Below are 20,561 nucleotides of genomic sequence, written 5' to 3'. Positions count from 1 at the left end.
GCCTGGCAACCACCTAGCAGGTGAAAGAGGTGCTGGGTTGGTTACTGAGGGGAAAGACAGTGGCAGTTTAAAATGGAAGAAGTCATGAAAGCCAATTATAGATCACTAAGGTAGTGACAATTCTTTATGCTGCTGTTGCACCCTTCCTCAAGCCCATGACCTGTTGTGATGAATGATCAGGTGAGTGAGGCACTGGGCAGGTTGCTGAGGAAAACAGTGAGACTCCTGGTGGCTGGTCTGCTATAAAAACATTTTCTTTCACATTCTTAAATCTGGATTTCCCCATACAGTCCATTTAGCGTGGGGAAATGGGTCAAACCGTAATTGACGTGACACTATACGCCACACTTTTCTAAGTGCCAAAATCCTGGGAGGAGCGCTGTCTGCCTTAATATGCCGGTAACCTAATGCCATCCATTTAAAGAGAGGCTCCATTCAAGACGATTCCAGCACAACCTGAGTATTTGAAGCTTACTGTTCTTCACAGGGTGTTTAGCTGGTTGATGAGGTGACCTTGGAACTGGGCTGTTTGCCTGTCCTGGATAGGGCTGCACTCCCAGTAAAGGACAGGTACATAGTTTAGGGGTGCTTCTGGATCCCACTTTGTCACTGGAGACCCACGTGGTCTCAGTGGCCTAGAGTGGCCATTACCCACTTTGATTGGAGACAAAGGAGACAGAGGCTAAGAGGTAAGTGGGCTGCAGGAAGCCCAGGGGGCTGCCCTTTATCCTCCTGAGTGGCTGTGAACTCACCAGGTGCTTCTGAGAGCTCCAACTGAATTGGGGGTGTGTGGCCTGAGTACTCCCAGCAGCTGAGTGGGCAGGAAGCTTCAGTCTGTTTCCCGCCTCCCAGCTGAGCAGAGCAGAGCAAAGCAAGCTGCTCCAGCTGGTCCAGGGACTACAGAAGCAGGCAAGCTCCCAGAGAGGGAGCGACCAGAGCAAGCGAACCAGAGGAGCAAACAGGAGTTGGCTAGTGGAGTTTGGCAGGGGAGGTCAAGGGGGAGGCCCCTAACATTTTTTCTTTCTTTTTTAACTAACTTTTCTTTTCATTTATTTGTCTTGTAACACACACTTCCACACCAGTGGGACTCTGCTTTTAACCTCTACTGAGTAGAGGAGCAGGCACAGGCTAGTCTAGAACAATCACAAAGCTAGACACAAAAAGGGAAAAGAGGCTATGGAAGGACAAGACTCTACAGTAGTGGTGACCTGCAAGGTGCGTGCAATGTTTGTTTTCTTGCCTGAGAACAACATGGCCTACACCTGCAACAAGTGCAAGTTGATCACGCTGCTAAAAGAAAAAGTAAGTGGATTGGAGCGGCGAGAGTTGACCCTCCAGGGAATAAGAGAACACGAAGAGTTCTTGGACAGAATGGGGGAACTACAGCAGCAAAGGGAAGACCAGAAGCTTGAAGAGCAACAGCAAGATGAGGCAGAAGTGGCAAATGCTGAGGTGAAGAAAAATGGAGTAGGGGATACTCCATGGAAAAGGGTGACAGTTAGGAGGAGAAGAACTAGACGCCACTCTGCACCAGTGGAAGCAGTGGAGCTGTGGAAACGATTCCAGGTACTTGCAGATGAGACTGGAGGACAGCCTGCAGAGGAAGAATAACAGGGGAACCTACATGAGAGTGAGCAAGAGGCTGAAGGTCAGTCAAACAGAGGCGATGAAACCCAGGCCTACAACAACAAGAAGAGAAGAGTCGTAGTAGTGGGAGACTCCTTGCTGCATGGGATCGAGACCCAAGTATGTTGCAAAGACCCGTGGACTCGCCAGGTATGCTGTCTCCTGGGAGGACAGATTAGAGACGTGACTGAAAGGTTGCCTGCACTCATAAAGCCCACTGACAGGTATCCCTTTCTTCTTATCCATGTGGGAACAAATGATACCGCCAAGCAGAGCTACAAAGAAATCACGTCAGACTTTGAAGCTTTGGGAAGGAAACTCAAGAACTTTGGGGCCCAGATAGTTTTCTCATCCATCATCCTTCCAGTAGTTAGAGGGATAGAAAGGGAACGAAAAATACTCCAGGTGAATGACTGGCTACGAAGGTGGTGCCAACGAGAGAGATTTGTATTCTGGGACCATGGGCTATACTTCCTGGAAGATGGGCTGTTGGCAAGGGATGGGTTGCACCTCACAAAGGCTGGAAAGAATGTGTTTGGCCACAGCATGAAGAACTTCATCAGGAGGGCTTTAAACTGAATCTTACGGGGAAAGGAAATGTAAAGTTGGGGGTAACAATGGACGTGGGCTCATGCACTGCAATGGTGAGAACAGCTCTAATAGCACCCAATAATAGTCTTCAGACACATGTAGGAAGAAAGCCAGACTATGAAGCACATGGTCTTCGATGTCTATATACTAATGCCCAGAGTATGGGAAACAAACAGAACGAATTTGAACTCTTAATACAGGAGGGAAATTATGACTTGATAGGTATAACTGAGCCTTGGTGGGATGACTCTCATGAGTGGAATACAGCAATTGAAGGATTTAACTTGTTCAAAAAGAACAGGAGGAACAGAAAGGGAGGTGGGGTTGCACTGTATGTGAAAAATACATATCTCTGCACAGAAATACAGGAGGATGAGCTTGGTAGCCCCATTGAGAGCATCTGGATCAAAATAAATGGTGCAAAGAATAAAAGGAACCTGATGATTGGAGTCTACTACCAGCCACCCGATCAAGGAGAAGATGAGGATGAAACTTTTGAAAAGCAAATAACTAATGTTTTAAGGAAGCATGATGCAGTAGTAATGGGGGACTTCAATTTCCCCGATATTTGTTGGGAGACAAATTCTGCAAAACATGGCCCCTCCAGAAAATTCCTGACTTGTGTGGTGGATAACTTCCTCCTACAGAAAGAGGAAGGAACTAGAGGATTGTCTATCCTTGACTTGATCCTAACCAACAGAGATGACTTAGTGGATAAAGTAGCAGTTACAGGAACTCTGGGGGAAAGCAACCATGTTGTACTTGAGTTCTTGGTTCTAAGGGAAGCAAAAGCTGAGAGTAGTCAAAGGCATACCCTGGATTTTAGGAAAGCTGATTTTAATAAACTCAGAACAATGATCAGTAAGGTCCCATGGCAAGCGACGCTAACAAGAAAAGGAGTCCAAGATGGGTGGGAGCTTTCAAAAAAGGAAATTCTCAAGGCACAATTACAAACAATTCCAACAAGAAAAAAAGGTGGAAGACAACAGAAGAAGCCAATGTGGCTTCACAAAATGCTTAGAGATGAGCTGAAAACAAAAAAGGACACATATAGGAAGTGGAAAGAAGGCCAAGTAACAAAGGAAGAATACAAGCAGGTAGCACAGAATTGCAGGGATGGCGTCAGGAAGGCTAAAGCTGAGAACGAGCTGAGGTTAGCGAGGGATGCTAAAAACAACAAAAAGGCTTTCTTCAGCTACGTGCATAGTAAAAGGCAGAGGAAAGAAATGGTTGTTCAGCTATTAAATAAGGATGGCAAAATGATAACAGATGACAAAGAAAAGGCAGAGGTGCTCAATTCCTACTTTGGCTCAGTCTTCTCTCAAAAGAGGGTCTATGACCCCCCTGGCAAAGGCCAAGTACAGGCTGAAGGGGCAGGATTGCAGCTTGAGATCGATAGGCATATGGTCAAGGAACACCCAATGACTTTGAATGAGTTCAGGTCTCCAGGGCCAGATGAACTGCATCCTGGAGTAAGAAAGGAACTGGCAGAAGAACTCTCAGAACCACTGTCTATTCTCTTTGCGAAATCATGGAGGACGGGTGAAGTGCCAGATGACTGGAGGAGGGCTAATGTTGTCCCTATCTTCAAAAAGGGTAAAAAGGAGGAACCTGGGAACTACAGACCAGTCAGTCTGACATCGATCCCTGGGAAAATTCTGGAGCAGATTCTAAAGCAAACCATCTGTAAGCACCTTGAATACAATGCAGTGATTACTCGAAGCCAACATGGATTTGTCAAGAACAAGTCCTGCCAGACAAATCTGATCTCATTTTTTGATCAAGTCACCTCCCTTGTGGACTGTGGGAATGCTGTAGACATCATATACCTCAACTTCAGCAAAGCTTTCGACAAAAGTGCCCCATGATCTCCTGATGAGCAAACTAGCTCAAAGTGGGCTAGATGAAACAACGATCCGGTGGATCCACAGTTGGCTACAGAATCGCAATAAAAGAGTGCTTATCAATGGGACCTTCTCCAACTGGGGAGAGGTAATGAGTGGGGTACTGCAGGGCTCAGTCCTGGGCCCAGTGCTCTTCAACATTTGTATTAATCACTTGGAAGAGGAGGTGCAGGGAATGCTGATCAAATTTGCAGATGACACAAAAATGGGCGGGATAGCTAATACTTTGGAAGACAGAAACAAAATTCAAAGTGATCTTGATAGACTGGAGTGCTGGGCAGAAAACAACAGAATGACATTTAATAGGAATAAATGCCAAGTTCTGCACCTAGGAAAAAGAAACCAAATGCACAGTTACACGAGGGGGGATACGTGGCTCAACAACATGACAAGCGAGAAGGATCTTGGAATTGTTGTCGATCACAAGCTGAATATGAGCCATCAATGTGATGTGGCTGCAAAAAAGGCAAATGCTATTTTGGGCTGCATTAATAGAAGCATAGCTTCCAAATCCCGGGAAGTACTAATTCCTCTCTACTCAGCACTAGGCCTCATCTGGAGTACTGTGTCCAGTTCTGGGCACCACACTTTAAGAAGGATGCAGACAAACTGGAGAGGGTTCAGAGGAGGGCAACAAAGATGATCAGGGGACTGGAAACAAAGCCCTATGAAGAGAGACTGAAAGAACTGGGAATGTTTAGCCTAGAGAAGAGAAGAGAAGAGAAGAGAAGAGAAGAGAAGAGAAGAGAAGAGAAGAGAAGAGAAGAGAAGACTGAGGGGAGATATGATAGCGCTCTTCAAGTACTTGAAAGGTTGTCACAGAGAAGAAGGCCAGGATCTCTTCTTGATCATCCCAGAGTGCCGGGATGATGGAAGAATGGGCTCAAGTGACAGGAAGCCAGATTCCGGCTGAACATCAGGAAAAACTGCCTGACTGTTAGAGCAATATGACAATGGAACCAATGACCTAGGAAGGTGGTGGGCTCTCCCACACTGGAGGCGTTCAAGACGAGGCTGGACAGCCATCTGTCAGGGATGCTCTGACTTGGATTCCTGCACTGAGCTGGGGGTTGGACTAAATGGCCTTGTAGGCCCCTTCAAACCCTACTATTCTATGATTCTATGATTGCTGCACCAGCTATGCCTGCTCCAGAGAGGGACACCTTGGCTACTGTGATCCATGCACTGGCAACCTCATAATTAGACTACTGTAATGCACTGTATGTGGGGCTGGTTCAAAAGCTGCAGCTAGAGTAAAATGCAGCAGCTTAAGTGCTCAGGGAGACCCCAGCCTCTGTTCACATCACACCCGTGTTAAAGAAAAGAACTGCACTGGCTGCCTGTTAGCTACCGAGCCATGTTCAAGGTTATGTTGTTGACACACAAAGCCTCAACCAACTTGGGACCAGGATATCTATCAGACTGCCTTCCCATTCATTCATTCATTCATTCATTTATTGTATTTATATGCCACCTTTTTTTCCTCCATGGAACCCAAGGCAGCATACACAATCCTCCTCCTCTCCACTTTATGCTCACCACCACAACCCTGTGAGGTAGGTTGGGCTGAGAGTCACTGACTGGCTCAAAGTCAGCCTGACTGTGAGCTTCATGCCCCAGTGGGGACTAGAACCCAGATCTTCCGGCTCTCAGTCCAGCACTCTAACCACGACACCACACTGGATCTCAGTGTGGTACACATGCCCAGCAGACCTTTAAGGGCTTCAGAGGAGGCCTTGCTGGTCATTCTGCAACCAGCACAATGTCGCCATATAATATCTTGAAGACCGGCCTTCTCGGTGGCAGCACCCATCATCTGGAAAACCCTTCAGAAAATGCAGCACGTTTCAAACATCTCCTGAAAAATACAATTGCCCATTCAAGCTTTCTCTAGCTTGTAATTATTTGCACCTAGTCATATACACCTCTGTTTTACTGTTCCTTGCATTGTATTGTATTGTTATTGTATTTTAAATGTGATTTGTATTATCACTGTAGTTGAAATTGTTTTTAAACATGTATGTAAATGTGATCCTTCATATATTTATGTAAAGTGCTTGGATATTTTATTATAGCAGTGTATAGGTATGATAAAAAAAAATAAATCGATGTAAACAATTAGATATAACTATCAATTGTCTTGTGTTTCCATACGTTCTTTGGTTTTAGGCAATGCCACGGGTGTGTGTATCTCCATGTGTGTATGTGCACTTGGTTCAGGATGTGTGCTTACTCACTGTTTAATTTTTCATAAAGAGATGTTCTGGGGCTGAAACCCATCTGAGAACTATGCAGCCATCCATGGATGCTCTTCATGTTAATATTCAGCATTTAGGGACAGCTTGAGCTTGGTCACTGGTGGTGGAAGAATGCTCCGTACCAGGTCAGAGATGCTTATTAGCAGGGACATGAGAAGTGCCGTGCTGGATCAGGCCAAAGGTCTACTTCAGCCTTCCTCAACAAGGTGCCCTCCAGATGGACTACAACACCATAATTCCCAAGGGCATGATGGGAGTTGTGGCACAACACATCTGGAAGGCACCAGGGTGGGCTACCTAGACAAGCTTTCTCCTTCCACAGTATCCAGTCAGATGCTTCCAGGTAGCCATCCTGCCCTCCCCTGCTGTTGAAACTGCTCTTCAGTAGCATACATTAGTTATTCAACAATTAATAAATCTAAGGGTGTCGAATCTCAGGCCCATGGGCCAAATCTGGCCCACCTGGAGCCCCAATCCAGTCCTCTGGGATTGCTCAGATGGACACGCCCCTTCCCCATCCCCCATACCCCATACCCCACCCCTCTCCCCTGACTACCAACCTTTTGGTGGTTTTCTGGCTTTTGTGAAGGCCCCCTTCTAAATGCCCTCAGTTGTGCCCCCCCTCGGACATGCCCAACAAGCATAATGGACCATTACAGGCATAAATGGGCTATTTACAGGTGTAAATGAGCCATTTAAAGGTGTAAATGACTGCCTTATGGTCACCATTTCTGCAACAGTTGATATACGGAAATAGATGAGCTGACATTTTAAAAGAAATGGGTGACTTCCTTAAAGAGGCCGATGGCTGTGGGTACTTGCAATGGGTCTGAGTAAGTGGGGGAGGCTCGCACAGCTTGGCAGGCAGCTCACATGCTGGTTGGGCACAATTCAGATGTCTGAATCTCGCTTCACATCAAGATTCCGAAGCAGGTTGGACTGGGTCTGAATCATGCCAAGGCAGATCAGGGCCAATTAGTAAGCTCTGAAGATTTACGTAGACTAAGATGGCCCAAACTAAGGAACGCAAATGGCAGCGGCTGTAGTAGGGATGGCGGAGAATTTCTCCCCGAAACTTCGGGGGGCTGAGCGCCAACGTGTTCGGCCCCCCGAAGAAGTTTCGGGGAGAAATTCTCCTCACCCCCCCCCCGCCCCCTGCACCACCCCAGGGACGGGACTTACCTATCCCAAATGTCCCTCCCGGCGGCGGGTCCGGCCGGCGGTTCGTCGGGTCTTCATCAGGGGCGGGAGCGGCAGCCGGTCTTTCGACCGGCTGCCGCCACCGCCATTCCAATAAAAGAAAAAAAATGCCCCCGTGATAGGCTACGTGACGATTAACGTAGCCTATCACGGCTAGATTTGCAAAGTCAGCCGTGATAGGCTACGTTAATCGTCACGTAGCCTATCACGGGGGCGTTTTTTTTTTAACTTTTTATTTCGCGGCCGGGCAAGGCGAGGCGCCTCCCCCCCAGCCTGAATTTCGGTCGGGCGAGGCGGGAAGCCTCCCCCCTCCAGCCTGAACTTCGCGTGGAGAGCAGCAAAGCGCCTCCCCCCCACCGCGAAAAGCTGCGAGACCAGGTAAGTCACTTTCGTGCACCCCTAGGCTGTAGCCACTGCCATTTGCGTATGCACATTTTTTTTTTTTAAGTCAGATGTGATAGGCTACGTAAAGATTTACGTAGCCTATCATGGCTGACTACAGGAACGCAAATGGCGGTGGCTATGGCCACCGCCATTTGCGTCCCTGCTAGCCAGTGGCCGGATGTCCGGCCACTGGCGGAGCCGGCCGGCGGCTCTGCGGAATCCCCGTGCAGCGGAGCCAGCTGGCCAGGATTCTGGGGGGAGGGACAGAGTGCCTCCCCCCCCCCGAGGAACCCAGCGGAGACAGGTAAGGGCAATTTCGTATATCCCTAGAAATCTCACCTTTCTGCTCAGCAACCTGCCCAATGCATCCCTAACCTGATTATTCCTCAGGCAATAGATTAAGGGGTTGAGAACAGGCGTACTTGTTGTGTAGAAGAGTGTCACTGCTTTAGTGACTTCTGACTGGCTTTCTTTACCTGGAGCTAAGTACATTCCTGCTACTGAGCCATAAAAAAGCAACACTACTATTATATGGAAAGATATAGTGGAGAAGCCCTTATGTTTACTGCACTGGCTAGATGCTTTTATCAGACTGAGAATCACAGTGCCATATGACAGGACAACAAATAAGATATTACCTACAATTATTTTAGTATACCATTTTATTTAGTATAGTATACTAAATTATTTTAGTATACTATTACCATATATGAGAATTTGGCAGACAAGGTGGACATTTCCAAGTAGAGGGCAGGATAGGGACAAAATTTGCCCAGGATCACACAAAAAAAAGGTCAATGATGTTAGATCCACAGAAGAACAACCTGGAGATCAAAATCACTGGAACAGTGAACCACAGGAAGCCAGCAACCCAACAAGCAGCTACCAGGGCATAGCAGAAATGTTGGGACATGAGCTGTGGGTAGCGTAGTCAGTAGCAGATGGCCAAGTAGTGATCCAAAGCCATGGCTGAGAGGAAGAAGCATTCAGAACTGCCAAGAGAGAAGAACATGTAGAACTGGAGGAAGCAGGCATGAAAGGAGATGATGACATCAGGGGAAGGCAGGTCAAAGAGCATATGGGGCACAGTGGTGGTGACATAGCACATCTCCAGCCAGGAGAAATTGCTCAGCAAGATGTACATAGGAAGCTGGGACAAGTGGGCATCTAGGAACACCAGTGTGATGATTGTGATGTTCTCAGCCAAAGTTAAGATGTAGAGAATGGTGAAAAAGATGAGGAGCAGGAATCACTTCTGCTGCTCATCTCCAAATCCCAACAAAATTAATTCTTGGATTGTCATCCCGTTGGCCAACTCCATCTGCAATGACATAATAAAATCACTGCCACATACCAGACAGCCAGGGCCAGCTCTCCCATGAAGCAGGATGAGCTTCGCAAGTGGGATGCTGCAAGGACTGGGCCCCTGCTGCTGCCCCTCTGTCCTGAATGCCACCTTTAAAGTGTGTTTGCTAAAAACCTCACTATCTCTCATAGGCCTCTCTGCCTGATCACTTCCACTGAAAGGAAAAGCCTAAGCAGGCATGCCATTTAGGCAAAGGTGTGCAGTGGAGCGTTTCACCCACCCATCTCTGCCCCCTACCCACCAGCTACTGAATCCTGAAATGACACCAAGCCAAACCTCACAAGCCCAACGTTTTGGTTTGTTTGCTGTTTTTAAAACAACAACAGTAAAACAAGACTGATGCAAAATGTCTTACCTTCAATTATATAGATGAGTTTTATAGCATAACAGGGGGAGACGATTACTTGCAATATGCCATGTGATTATATGGTATTTCTGGGAATACATTCGTAGGTGTGATTAAAGTATGTTGTTATGTGCTCCCAACTTGCCTGCGCAGAGATGTCCTGAGGCAGCACTGAAAGATTGTGTTTCTTATTGAGGAAAGAACACCGGAAACACAGGGTGGCTCTTTAAAAGTTAAAATTTACGTTTTCAGTTTTATTTGCAGATATGCAAGTAGTGCACAATGGAAGCAAATAGGTACTTGTGAGAAGCCAGTGTAGCTGCTAGTCCTGCATCAGGTCTCCAAAGATGGGAACTACATCACTAGGATGCATCAGCTCAAGCCAGCTCATGGTAATTTCAACAATGTCAACTTGAACAACAGAAAATGATCCCATGTAAAGTCTCTCCCTCTAGGCTAAAATGAATGCCACCTTCTAAAAGAAAGGACAAGAGAGATGATCTAGCCATGTAGAGAACATATCTGGTCATTAAGTCTCATTATTAACATTTTTCAACCAATCATCCCGGAGACATTAGCAAGCTATCAGCCTAACCATGGAGGGTGTCCCAAAACCAACAATGGCCAGGTTTACAAGGAATGACAACCGAGGTTTCTTTTAAACCCTGGGTTGTTCCAAAATATGGCAACATTCTGGTGTATACAGCCCAGTTGCTCCCACTGTGAGCAGGAGCAGCTAAACAACCCTGGGATGTTGTGTCCCTGAGTTGTTTAGAGTCATGTGTAAACCAGGAATTCTGCAACTTCAGGTTAAAGAAACTCGGTTGTTAAGATGTGTGAACTGGACAACATTACTAAATGTAATAGTATGTGCAAGTTGTATGGAGGATGGGAGATAATAAGCTCTGTATGAAGGGAAGAATCTGATTAAAGTTTTTCAGTTTCTTCAGTTAAAATGAGAGATGTAGCTGAGAATCATAGAAACATCTCATAACCCCTTCCTCCTACTCCAAACTCTTGCTACTAGTCAAAAAGCATTGTGCACCTATTCCATCCTTCCCTCCTTAATGGATTTTTTATGGTACGGGGGAAAAAAGATGGGGAAAGTGGTGGGAGAACATGGGAGGGTTAAAAATGGAAGATGACAGCTGGAAGCAGCAGCATCTGGAAGCAGCCTTTCTCTCCATAATATTACAAGGTCTATCAAAACATCCTCAAAGAAGCCCTAATCCTTTTCTTCCTGGAGACACACATGCCTTCTAAGCCATTCCTCTATGCTCACTTCTCAGGTTTCCTTTGCTTTGATAATAACTCCCATTTCTGTACTTCAGTAGGAGTCAAGATCTTGATCCATCCAGCAGACAGCTCATTAGAAGTGCTGAGGCTGAATTGTGGGGGGGGGGAGAGAGACTCTGTTCTCTGTGCACATTTACTGGTGTTCATCTGCATGGAGGAAAGGATGATATTGTGACCTTGGTGGGAGAAAGACACCATCTGTATGTACCGATCAGAGCTGAAGTGCTACTGATTAGTTTGTGACGCTGTTTTCAAAAGTGGCTGAAATCCATTTTGGGAACATGTCTCTAAGGAACAATAAACTATTGCACCAGAATAACATATCTTGCAAGACAGGATTCTACTACATGCCCCACTCCCTACAATAAGGTGCATGGCTCTGACCATGGATGGCATAGGCTCGAAGGACATGAGGGAGAGGCACTGTTGTCTTGTTGCTGGTTGTTGTTATTTTATAGCAGAGGTGCAGAGCCTAAGGTCCTGGGGCTAAATCTGGCCAATCTAGGATCCCAGTGCAGTACTCTGGGGTTCCCCTCCTTCCCCTGAAACCACCTGCTTTCCCCTAACCACTGGTCCTTTGGTGGTTTAAGAATATAAGAACATAAGAAGAGCCCTGCTGGATCAGACCAAGGGTCCATCTAGTCCAGCATTCTGTTCACACAGTGGCCAACCAGCTGTTGACCAGGAACCCACAAGCAGGACATGAGTGCAACAACACCCTCCTGCCCATGTTCCCCAGCAACTAGTGTACATAGGCTCCCTGCCTCAGGTACTGGTGGTTTCTGGTTTCCCAGAAACCAGGTTTCCCAGCATTTGTACACTTCTTCTTCTTCTTCTTCTTCTTCTTCTTCTTCTTCTTCTTCTTCTTCTTCTTCTTCTTCTTCTTCTTCTCCTTCTCCTTCTCCTTCTCCTTCTCCTTCTCCTTCTCCTTCTCCCTCTTCTTCTTGCCATTCTAAGAAGCCTCCCCTAAGGCTTTGTTACTTGGAGCTTCAAGATACAATATACTGGTGTTTGGGGTGTATCTTGTCCCATTCCTTTTTCATTTGGCCTTGCCCCTTTGGCCTTGAGCCCACTACTGGAACACAGCCTCTGCAAGCTGCTCCAAAATGGGATACGGGCCTCAGGCTAAAAGAGATTCAACACCCTTGTTTTATTGAGTGCCTAAGATTTACTAAATGATGTACTAAGATTAAAACCATGACAGTCTCTGCATGCAGTCTTGCACTCTAAAATATCATCCAGAGCCACTGACTCACGTCTGATCTCTAGGGAGAGGAACTCCAAGGACCAGGACTCAGCTGTTTCCCTGTTCACTCCCTCTAAATCTCTCCCCATCTCAAACGGCAAAATGCTGCTTCCTCTCTCTCTCTCTCTCTCTCTCTCTCTCTCTCTTTCACACACACACACACACACACCCCTGCCTCCTTTCCTTCACTGGGCAGGGTGGCATGAGTCACCTTCCCCAAGCTCTGCTATCCCCCTATTCGAACACACTCTGAGTCCCAAAGTGATTGAGACTCTGGGCTGACCTTCTTTCTTATCCTCTAGTTCCCATCATCTGGGATCTCCAAAGATGGCCAGCTGCTGGGTGCTGCCTTCTCCTCCTCCCAATGACAGCCACTTGTCCATTATTTCCACTCCGCTATGAGCCTAGCTACCATCTTGAAACAGCACTGTGATGGAAAATGTCATGTGTATATCTTGGTGAGGGGAGAGCTAAGCACTTGCGTAGGTGCGTGTGTGGTGGCAGGGAGAAGATCACTTCCCCCTGCCACCACATAAGAAACAAAGGGAGATAAGTGTTTTTTATTATTATTATTATTGGAGGCAGGGAGCAATGAAAAGGGAGAAAAAAGATACACAAGAAAATGTTCTTGAAATGGAAGAACGATAATACAGCATCGCTGTGTACAGGAAGATACAGCCTTGCACAAATCTGTTTTCTTTTCAAAAGAGCTACATGTGGACTCAGTAGTAAGTGACTATATGTGTTTCTTGAATACACACACACACACACACACACACACACAAATGCATACATTGACTCCCATTGCATATATTGAAAAATGACACTTAGGGTTAGGCTATAATGATTTTTATTGCATTTATTTCATTTTATCCAATACACAAAAATCACACAATTGATATCACCAAACTTAATATTATCGGACAATCTAATCCATTTTATTGCTATTAGGAAATAACTTTCGTTCCAATGGAAACTGCTCAAGTAACCTTAAATGTGCTATGCCTTATATTCTGGTTCTCAAGGGGAGGAATGAACCTCCTTGTTGTGCCATGTGGTTGCCAGGCAAGTGAGTGCCACACTAGGCCTTTCTCCAGCTTAAATTTGGGGTACTTTGACAGGACAATACAAAACGTGAAGGGGAAGAGGTTCCCATTCAACTCAACTCTGAATACTTTAACTTTTCAATGGAGTGGATGAAAGTTCTTTCTTTCCTTCTTGATTCCCCCCTTATTAAACTGTCACCTTCCGTATCAGAAATCTCTCCTTTCTCCTCAACAATCTGCCCAGTGCTTCCTTCACCTGATCATTCCTCAGACAATAGATCATGGGGTTAAGAAAAGGCGTAATGGTAGCATAGAAAACGGTTACTACCTTCGTGATCTCTGATTGACTTTCTCCACCTGGAATTAAATACATCGCTCCTACTGTGCCATAGAAAAGGGTCACTACCATTATATGGAAAGATATGGTGGAGAAGGCTTTCCTACGACTGCCTTGATTAGAGGATTTCATCAGGGTGAAAATTACAATGCCATATGATAGCACAACAAAGAAGACATTGCCTAAAAACAGGACATTCGTGAATATTTGCCAGAGAAGGGGAATATTTCCAAGTGGAGGGCAGGCCAGGGATAGAATGGGCCCTGGATCACACAAAAAATGGTCAATGATGTTAGGTCCACAGAAGGACAACCTGGAGATCAAAATCACTGGGATAGGGTACCATAGGCAGCCAACAACCCAGCAAGTGGCCACCAGGGCATAGCAGGAATGTTGGGACATGATTTGTTGGTAATGCAGTGGGTGGCAGATGGCCAAGTACCGATCTAAAGCCATGGCTGACAGGAAGAAGCATTCAGTGCAGCCAAGTGAGAAGAAGATGTAGAACTGGAGGAAGCAGGCATGGAAAGAGATGATGCCATGAGGGGAAGCCAGGTCAAAGAGCATACGAGGCACAGTGGTGGTCACATAGCACATCTCCAGCAAGGAGAAGTTGCTCAGCAAAATGTACATAGGAAGCTGGCCCAAGTGGGCATCTAGGAACACAAGTGTGATGATGGTGCTGTTCTCAGCCAAAGTGAGCACATAGAGGATGCTGAAAAAGATGAGGAGCAGGAATCGCTTCTGCTGCTCAAGTTCAAATCCCAGCAAGATGAATTCCTGGACTGTGGTCCAGTTGGCCAACTCCATCTGGAATCACACAATTAAATCAGTACTGCATATTACAAAGAAGTGCAAATTACATTACATACCATAACACTATTTCCATTGAACGACAAAGGGCAAAGGGACATGGCACTTAGTTCCGTGCAGTGTTCCTTGCACCTAACCCATTTCTTGCAGCACAAGTGAATATTCCTCAGAAGTAACTACTTCTTTTCTAATTAAGTGTAAACTATAATATAAAGGGAGTAACACTAACAAGTGCACTTACAAATAGACTCTTCAGGGCAATATATTTCTGAATATATACTCAAAGGAGCCTTGCTGTGAACAGCACACCTAGGTTGGCTGTAAGTCCTACTTTACATGAGGCAGTCAGCCATTTTAAGGGCTATCAGAGGACAATCCCATATTTAGAGTTGTCCTGTATTTTTATCCAAGTCCCATTTACAGATCAGGAATTGGAAGAAGAGACAACAAGGGCCTTGAAGTGGCCCATCAATAGCTAACAGCTGGCCGACAGATTGAGCAGGGACACAGGTCACCTAGTCACAATTCTCCCCACTATCGTGAGATGTGCATTGTATTTCTATTTGAATTATGGTACTTGTTGCTAAATTTGCATCTATATCTATATCTATATCTACTGTATATCTATATCTGTATCTGTATCTGTGTCTGTCTGTCTGTCTGTCTGTCTATCTGTCTGTCTATCAGGACATGCAAATGTATGCAGATCTGTCTCCTCTTTTGTCATCTTTTTTGGTAATCCATATCTTATATTCTCTCAAGGCATAAGTGATCACCCTATGCATGTGCCCCATCTCACTGAAATCTCTCCCATCCACCCAGGAAACAGTGGCCTGTTTTCAAGAAACAAGGGGGGCATGGAGGAAGAGAGACCAGTGAAAGAATGGGGGACTTCAAGAATCAACTGAGGATTGCGAAGGAGTAGGCTTAAGGAGAATGCAAGCTGCATTGGAAGAGGATATACAAGGAAGGTGGGTGTTTAAAATTGCCTGGCTAGGCAGGGTCAAACAGCAAAAAATAAAAGGTTCTTACCTTTTTAAATCCGGATTTTCTCAATGAGCTGGGGTACATGGGTGACTGCCTGCCTGCCTCCCTAGTTGACTCTCTCTCTCTCTCTCTCTCTCTCTCTCTCTCTCTCTCATTTTACAATAATCCATCAACACTTCCATTTAAGTCACAAATAAGCCAAAATCTTTTTCTTTCTTTGAAGGTGGCATCCATTCAACTTCCCACCCACGTTTCCATTGCCTTGGTAATTGACCAGTTCCCATTTGTGTACCTCAGTAGGACTCACAGTGGTGGTGGGGGGGTTCCCATGTAGGAGAAGGCTCAGCTCAAGTGCAGTATCGGAATTTGGGATGGAAGGATGCAGTCCTTTGAGTATTGGTGCTCATATGTCAGATTGATGGACTAAAGGACATAAAGGAACATATTGTGGGTTTGAAAGAAGAATTATTGAAGGGGATTCCATTCACATGCACACAGACCAAAGTGTCAACGCCACTAATTAGTTCTGGCTGCAGTTTTAATCACTGACTGAAATGAACCTTGGGGCTGTGTCTCTGAAGAATAATGCCATTTTCCAAGGAAACAACATCTCTCGGGAGACATGGTTGCACCATATCTCCCACTGCCTCCGCTATGTTGCATGGAGGCTTTCTGTTCGCTGTATATTAGATGGCTTCCTGACAAGGCCAATTGCCCTGCCTGCTTCTCAGAATTTTCCAGATGATATCATCTTCCTTTTGAAACCCTCCCATCTTTCTCTGTTGCTTCTTCCATCTTTTGTATTATAAATATTTTTTTTAAAAAAGAGGGAAAGATGGAATAGCTGCGCAATGTCTCTATGAAATTGCAAAACTAGAGGACTCTGAAGTTCTCATTCTGTCTCAAAACTTGCTCCAACTCAAATCCATATTAGATTGTGAGCTTAGTTTTTTTTCCTCATGAAAACCCATGCATATTTACTTGCATATTTTTCCAAATGTATGCATCAATTGTGTACTTCTTTGAAATGTACGCTTTCTTCTCCCATTGATTAAAGTGTATTTGTGCGTATTTTTTGAAAGTATGCATTTTTCCGTGAACATTTTTCAAATGTACGCATGATGTCAAACACGGGGGGGGGGGGGTCCATGAATCACATTGCAAGCTCGGAAATGTACGGATGTCAACTGCAGATTGCGGCCGAGTCTGTTTTCAGTCCGGAAGGTGCAAACTGGGTAAATCCTGATGAAAAATAAATTGAAATGAATTTCTCATACATCCCTAAGGCGATCCTTGGTCAAAAAGCATATGGGGCACAGTAGTGGTCATGTAACACATCACCAGCCAGGAGACATTGCTCAGTACATGGGAAGCCTGGCCATGCCCATGGCTAGAAGCACCAGTGGGATAAAGGTGATGTTCTCAGTGACATTATCAGTGAGTACATAGAAGATGGTGGGGGAAAAAATTAGGAAAAACTCCTCAGAGTGAGCAATTGAGCCTGGTGTGCCTTCTGGAGAGCCGTGCTGTCTACTTTCCAGCTGCATTGTGTCATCATGGTAGGAAAGCTGTTGGCACTTGGCAGGGCTCTCCGAGGCACCTGCCCATTGCCTCACCTGGCTGGTGGTGAGGGTGCACTGTGGTGGGCAGGGGGTGGCAGCTGCTACCAGATGAAAAAAGACATGGCTGGTGGTGGTGGGTGGCCCTCCTGGTGGAGTGTGTGAGCATGATGTGATGCTCCCCCTTACCCACCACCTGAGGTGAGCATCTCACCCTGCCTCATGGGAGGGCCAGTGCTGACTAGGGATGTCAGCAAAATCCGCTGTGGACTCAAATGAGGCTGCATTCCAAAGAATCCGACCTCTGGAGTCCACGGTGGAGCAGCTCCACTTACCTCCTGTTCTGGAGGATTTCGCATAGGGATGGCAGAGAATTTCGCCATGGATTCCAGGGAGGCTGAATGCTGGCACATTTGGCCCCCCAGAATCTGTGGTGGAGCGAAGCCCCCCACCCCACCACCCCATGGAATGGAGCTTACCTGCTACCGTTCGCCAGTGCTTTGCGAATAGGGATGGCGGAGAATTCCGCCACGGATTTCAGTGAGGCCAAATGCACTGGCATTCGGCCCCCCGAAACCCGTGGCGGAATGGCCTTCCACCCCCCGCCACCTCGTGGAATAGCCCAGAACGAAACTTACCTGGGGCTCCGGCGGCGATCTTCCAACTAGCTGCCGCGGCCGCCATTTGCATCCTGCATGGCTGCCCTGATAGGCTACGTAAGTATTTACGTAGCCTATCACAGCAAAGAGCAGGGACGTAAACAGCAGCCGCTACACCGTTTGCGCCGCCGCTGCTCTTCCCGGGATAGGCTACATAAGTATTTTGCGTGGCTGCCTTTACCGTGATAGGCTACGTAAATACTTAAGTATTTACGTAGCCTATCACGGAAAGAGCAGTGGCGCAAACGGCATAGCAGCAGCCATTTGCATCCCTGCTCTTTGCCATGGTAGGATACGTAAATACTTATGTAGCCTATCATGGCAGCCTTGCAGGATGCAAATGGCGGTCGCTACAGCGGCCGCCATTTGCATCTGCAGCAGCCCATCCATGGCCGGAACTCCAGCTGCGGACGGCCCTGGCCAGCAGCTCCACGGAGCCGCCGCAGAGCAGAGCCAGCCAGGGAGGATTCCAGGGGGAGGGATGGAGCACCTCCCCCCCACTGCGAATCACATCTGCAAAAAGGTAAGTGACTTTCGTACATCCCTATTTGCGAATGGCGGCTGTGTCTGCGGCTGCCATTCGCCTCCCCACAAATGCTGTGATAGGCTATGTAAGTATTTGCATAGCCTATCACGGCTAATGCAGGGACGCCATTTGCGTCCCCGCAGAGGCTGTGATAGGCTACATAAATTTATACTTCTATCACGGAAAGAGCAGTGGTGCAAACGGCGTAACGGCAGCTGTTTGCATCTCTGCTCTTTGCCATGATAGGATACGTAAATACTTACGTAGCCTATCACGGCAGCCTCGCAGGGAATAGGAAGGAACACAAATGGCAGCCGCCATAGCCGCTGCCATTTGCGTCCGTGTCTTTAGCCATGATAGGCTATGTATATATTTACATAGCCTAAGACAGCAAAAGACGGTAGGGATGTACGAAAGGCACTTACCTTCCACGGATTATGTTTATGGTTGGAGGGGAGGTGTTCCGTCCCTCCCCCCAGAATTCTCGCTGGGGGGGGAGGCACTCCGTACCTCCCCCCCCGGAATCCTGGCTGGCCGGCTGTGCTCCACAGGGATTCTGTGGAGCTGCCGACCGGCTCCGCCAGCAGCCAGACATCCGGCCTCTGGGTAGCAGGGACGGAAATGGTGGCAGCCGTAGCCGCCACCGTTTGCATCCCTGCAGTCAGCCGTGATAGGCTACGTAAATGTTTATGTAGCCTATCACGGCTGACTTTAAAAAAAAAAATAGCTACACTATTTGCGTTCCCCTTATTTTCGCCGTCTTAGTCTACGTAAATGTTTACGTAGACTAAGACATGCCAAAATAAGGAATGCAAATGGTGGCGGCCATGGCCGCCGCCATATGCGTACACGCGTTTTTGTTTTTTTTAAAGAAGTCAGACATGATAGGCTACGTAAACATTTATGTAGCCTATCATGTTTTTTTAAAAAAAATCCTAGCCGTGACAGGCTATGTAAATCTACGTCGCCTATCACGTTTTTTTTTAAACTGGAAATGGCGGCAGCGGCAGCCAGTCAGAAGACCAGCCGTCGCAGCCACCGCCTCCAGGAAGATCCGCCCAAGGTAAGTCTCGTCCCGGGGGGGCGGGGGGGCAGGCCGTTCCGCCGCCGGTTTCGGGGGGCCAAATGCACTGGCTTTCGGCCTCCCCAAGATCCGTGGCAGAATTTTCATGCATCCCTAAAAGACAGGCGCAAATGGCGTAGCGGCCGCCATTTGCACCCCTGTCTTTTGCCATGATAGGCTACGTAAATATATACATAGCCTATCACAGCAAAAGACACGGACGCAAGTGGCGGTGGCTGCGGCAGCTGCCATTTGCGTCCCTGTGCAGCCCAGCGGCCGGATGTCTGGCTGCAGGTGGCCCTGGCCGGCGGCTCCGTCGAGTTGCCATGGAGCGGAGCTGGCCTGGGAGGATTCCAGGGGGAGGGACGGAGTGCCTCCCCACCACCACGGATTGCCCGGCGCGGAGCCAGGGAAGTGTTTCGTACATCCCTAATTTCGCACGGAGCAGCTTTCCAGCTCTCTACACAAGGCAATATGCTAATGGTGGCTGCCATTAGTTTATTTTATTTATTTAAATAAATGGCAGCAAGTTAGGTCAAAGTCAGGGCTCTACGGACGCAAGTGGCATACAATATACCATTTGCGTCTGTATTTTTCCCAGTGATAGGCTAATGGTAGCTGCCATTAGTATCGCCTTGTGTAAGGAACCACAGACCCGCTCCATGAACTGTGCCAGACGTGGACTGGCTCTGGGGGATTTCGAGGGGCCCCAAGCAGCATGGATGGCCCCTCTACAGACCCCGCCCCCCAGACCAGAAAGTGGAGGGTTCGTACATCACTAGTGGCCGCCATTTGCGTTCCCTTAGTTTTGCCATGATAGGCTACGTAAATACTTACGTAGCCTATCACGGCTTCCTCAGGGATGCAAATGGCATCCCTGCATTAGCAATGATAGGCTACGTAAGTATTTACGTAGCCTATCACGGCTATATGGAAGAAGCGAATGGCGGCCGCAGACGCGGCCGTCATTCGCAAGTCAGTGCAAATGGCAGCAGGTAGGTGCTCTGTTCCTGGCTCATTTCATGGGGGGGGCAGGGGGGCTTCATTCCGCCACAGATTTCGGGGGGCCGAATGCACTGGCATTCGGCCTCACCAAGATCTGTGGTGTAATTCTCTGACATCCCTACAGCATGGGCAAAAAAAATCCCCAGGAGATGAGAGAGTAAGCAGGGTCATTCCACCAGTTCTGCTGAAAGTCTTCTTAAATTTCCCCCCCTTCTTTTCTCCCCATCCCTTTTCCCTTGCGTGTCATGTCTTTTTAAATTGTAAGTTTGTGGACAGGGACTGTCTTATTGACTGATTGATTGTAAGCCACCCCTGAAGCCCTTTGGGGCTGAGAAGTGGGGAAAAAACA

General features: G+C 47.2%; 1 protein-coding gene and 1 pseudogene across 2 annotated transcripts; both read right to left on the bottom strand.

The window, feature by feature from the left end:
• Positions 1 to 124: 124 nt before the first annotated feature.
• On the bottom strand, positions 125 to 9,284 carry LOC146342421 (olfactory receptor 11G2-like; annotated as a pseudogene).
• A 4,166-nt stretch (positions 9,285 to 13,450) lies between these two features.
• LOC146342420 (olfactory receptor 11H6-like) lies at positions 13,451 to 18,797 on the bottom strand. Of its 2 annotated transcripts, XM_084808541.1 has the most exons (2): positions 18,762 to 18,797; positions 13,451 to 14,380 (listed from the first exon to the last, which is right to left on the bottom strand). In XM_084808541.1, exons 1-2 carry the CDS (start codon positions 18,795 to 18,797, stop codon positions 13,451 to 13,453), a joined length of 966 nt encoding a protein of 321 aa, XP_084664667.1. The 2 variants fall into 2 exon arrangements, with proteins under 2 accessions (XP_084664667.1, XP_084664668.1); XM_084808542.1 differs by lacking the exon at positions 18,762 to 18,797 and having other exon boundaries at positions 13,451 to 14,419.
• Between the last annotated feature and the right edge of the window lie 1,764 nt (positions 18,798 to 20,561).

This window comes from Heloderma suspectum, chromosome 6 (assembly GCF_057233095.1).
Source record: "Heloderma suspectum isolate Gila_16-S chromosome 6, 16-S_ref, whole genome shotgun sequence".
Taxonomy (NCBI): Eukaryota; Metazoa; Chordata; class Lepidosauria; order Squamata; family Helodermatidae; genus Heloderma; species Heloderma suspectum.
This window is presented reverse-complemented; position numbering and strand designations above follow the sequence as displayed.

Coding starts and splice junctions, on each gene's coding strand:
- LOC146342420 (XM_084808541.1), bottom strand. CDS start 18,797: ATGCAAACGGTGGCGGCTACGGCTGCCACCATTTCC. Junction 14,381..18,761: donor CTACGGCTGCCACCATTTCC/GTCCCTGCTACC, acceptor ACCACAGTCCAG/GAATTCATCTTGCTGGGATT.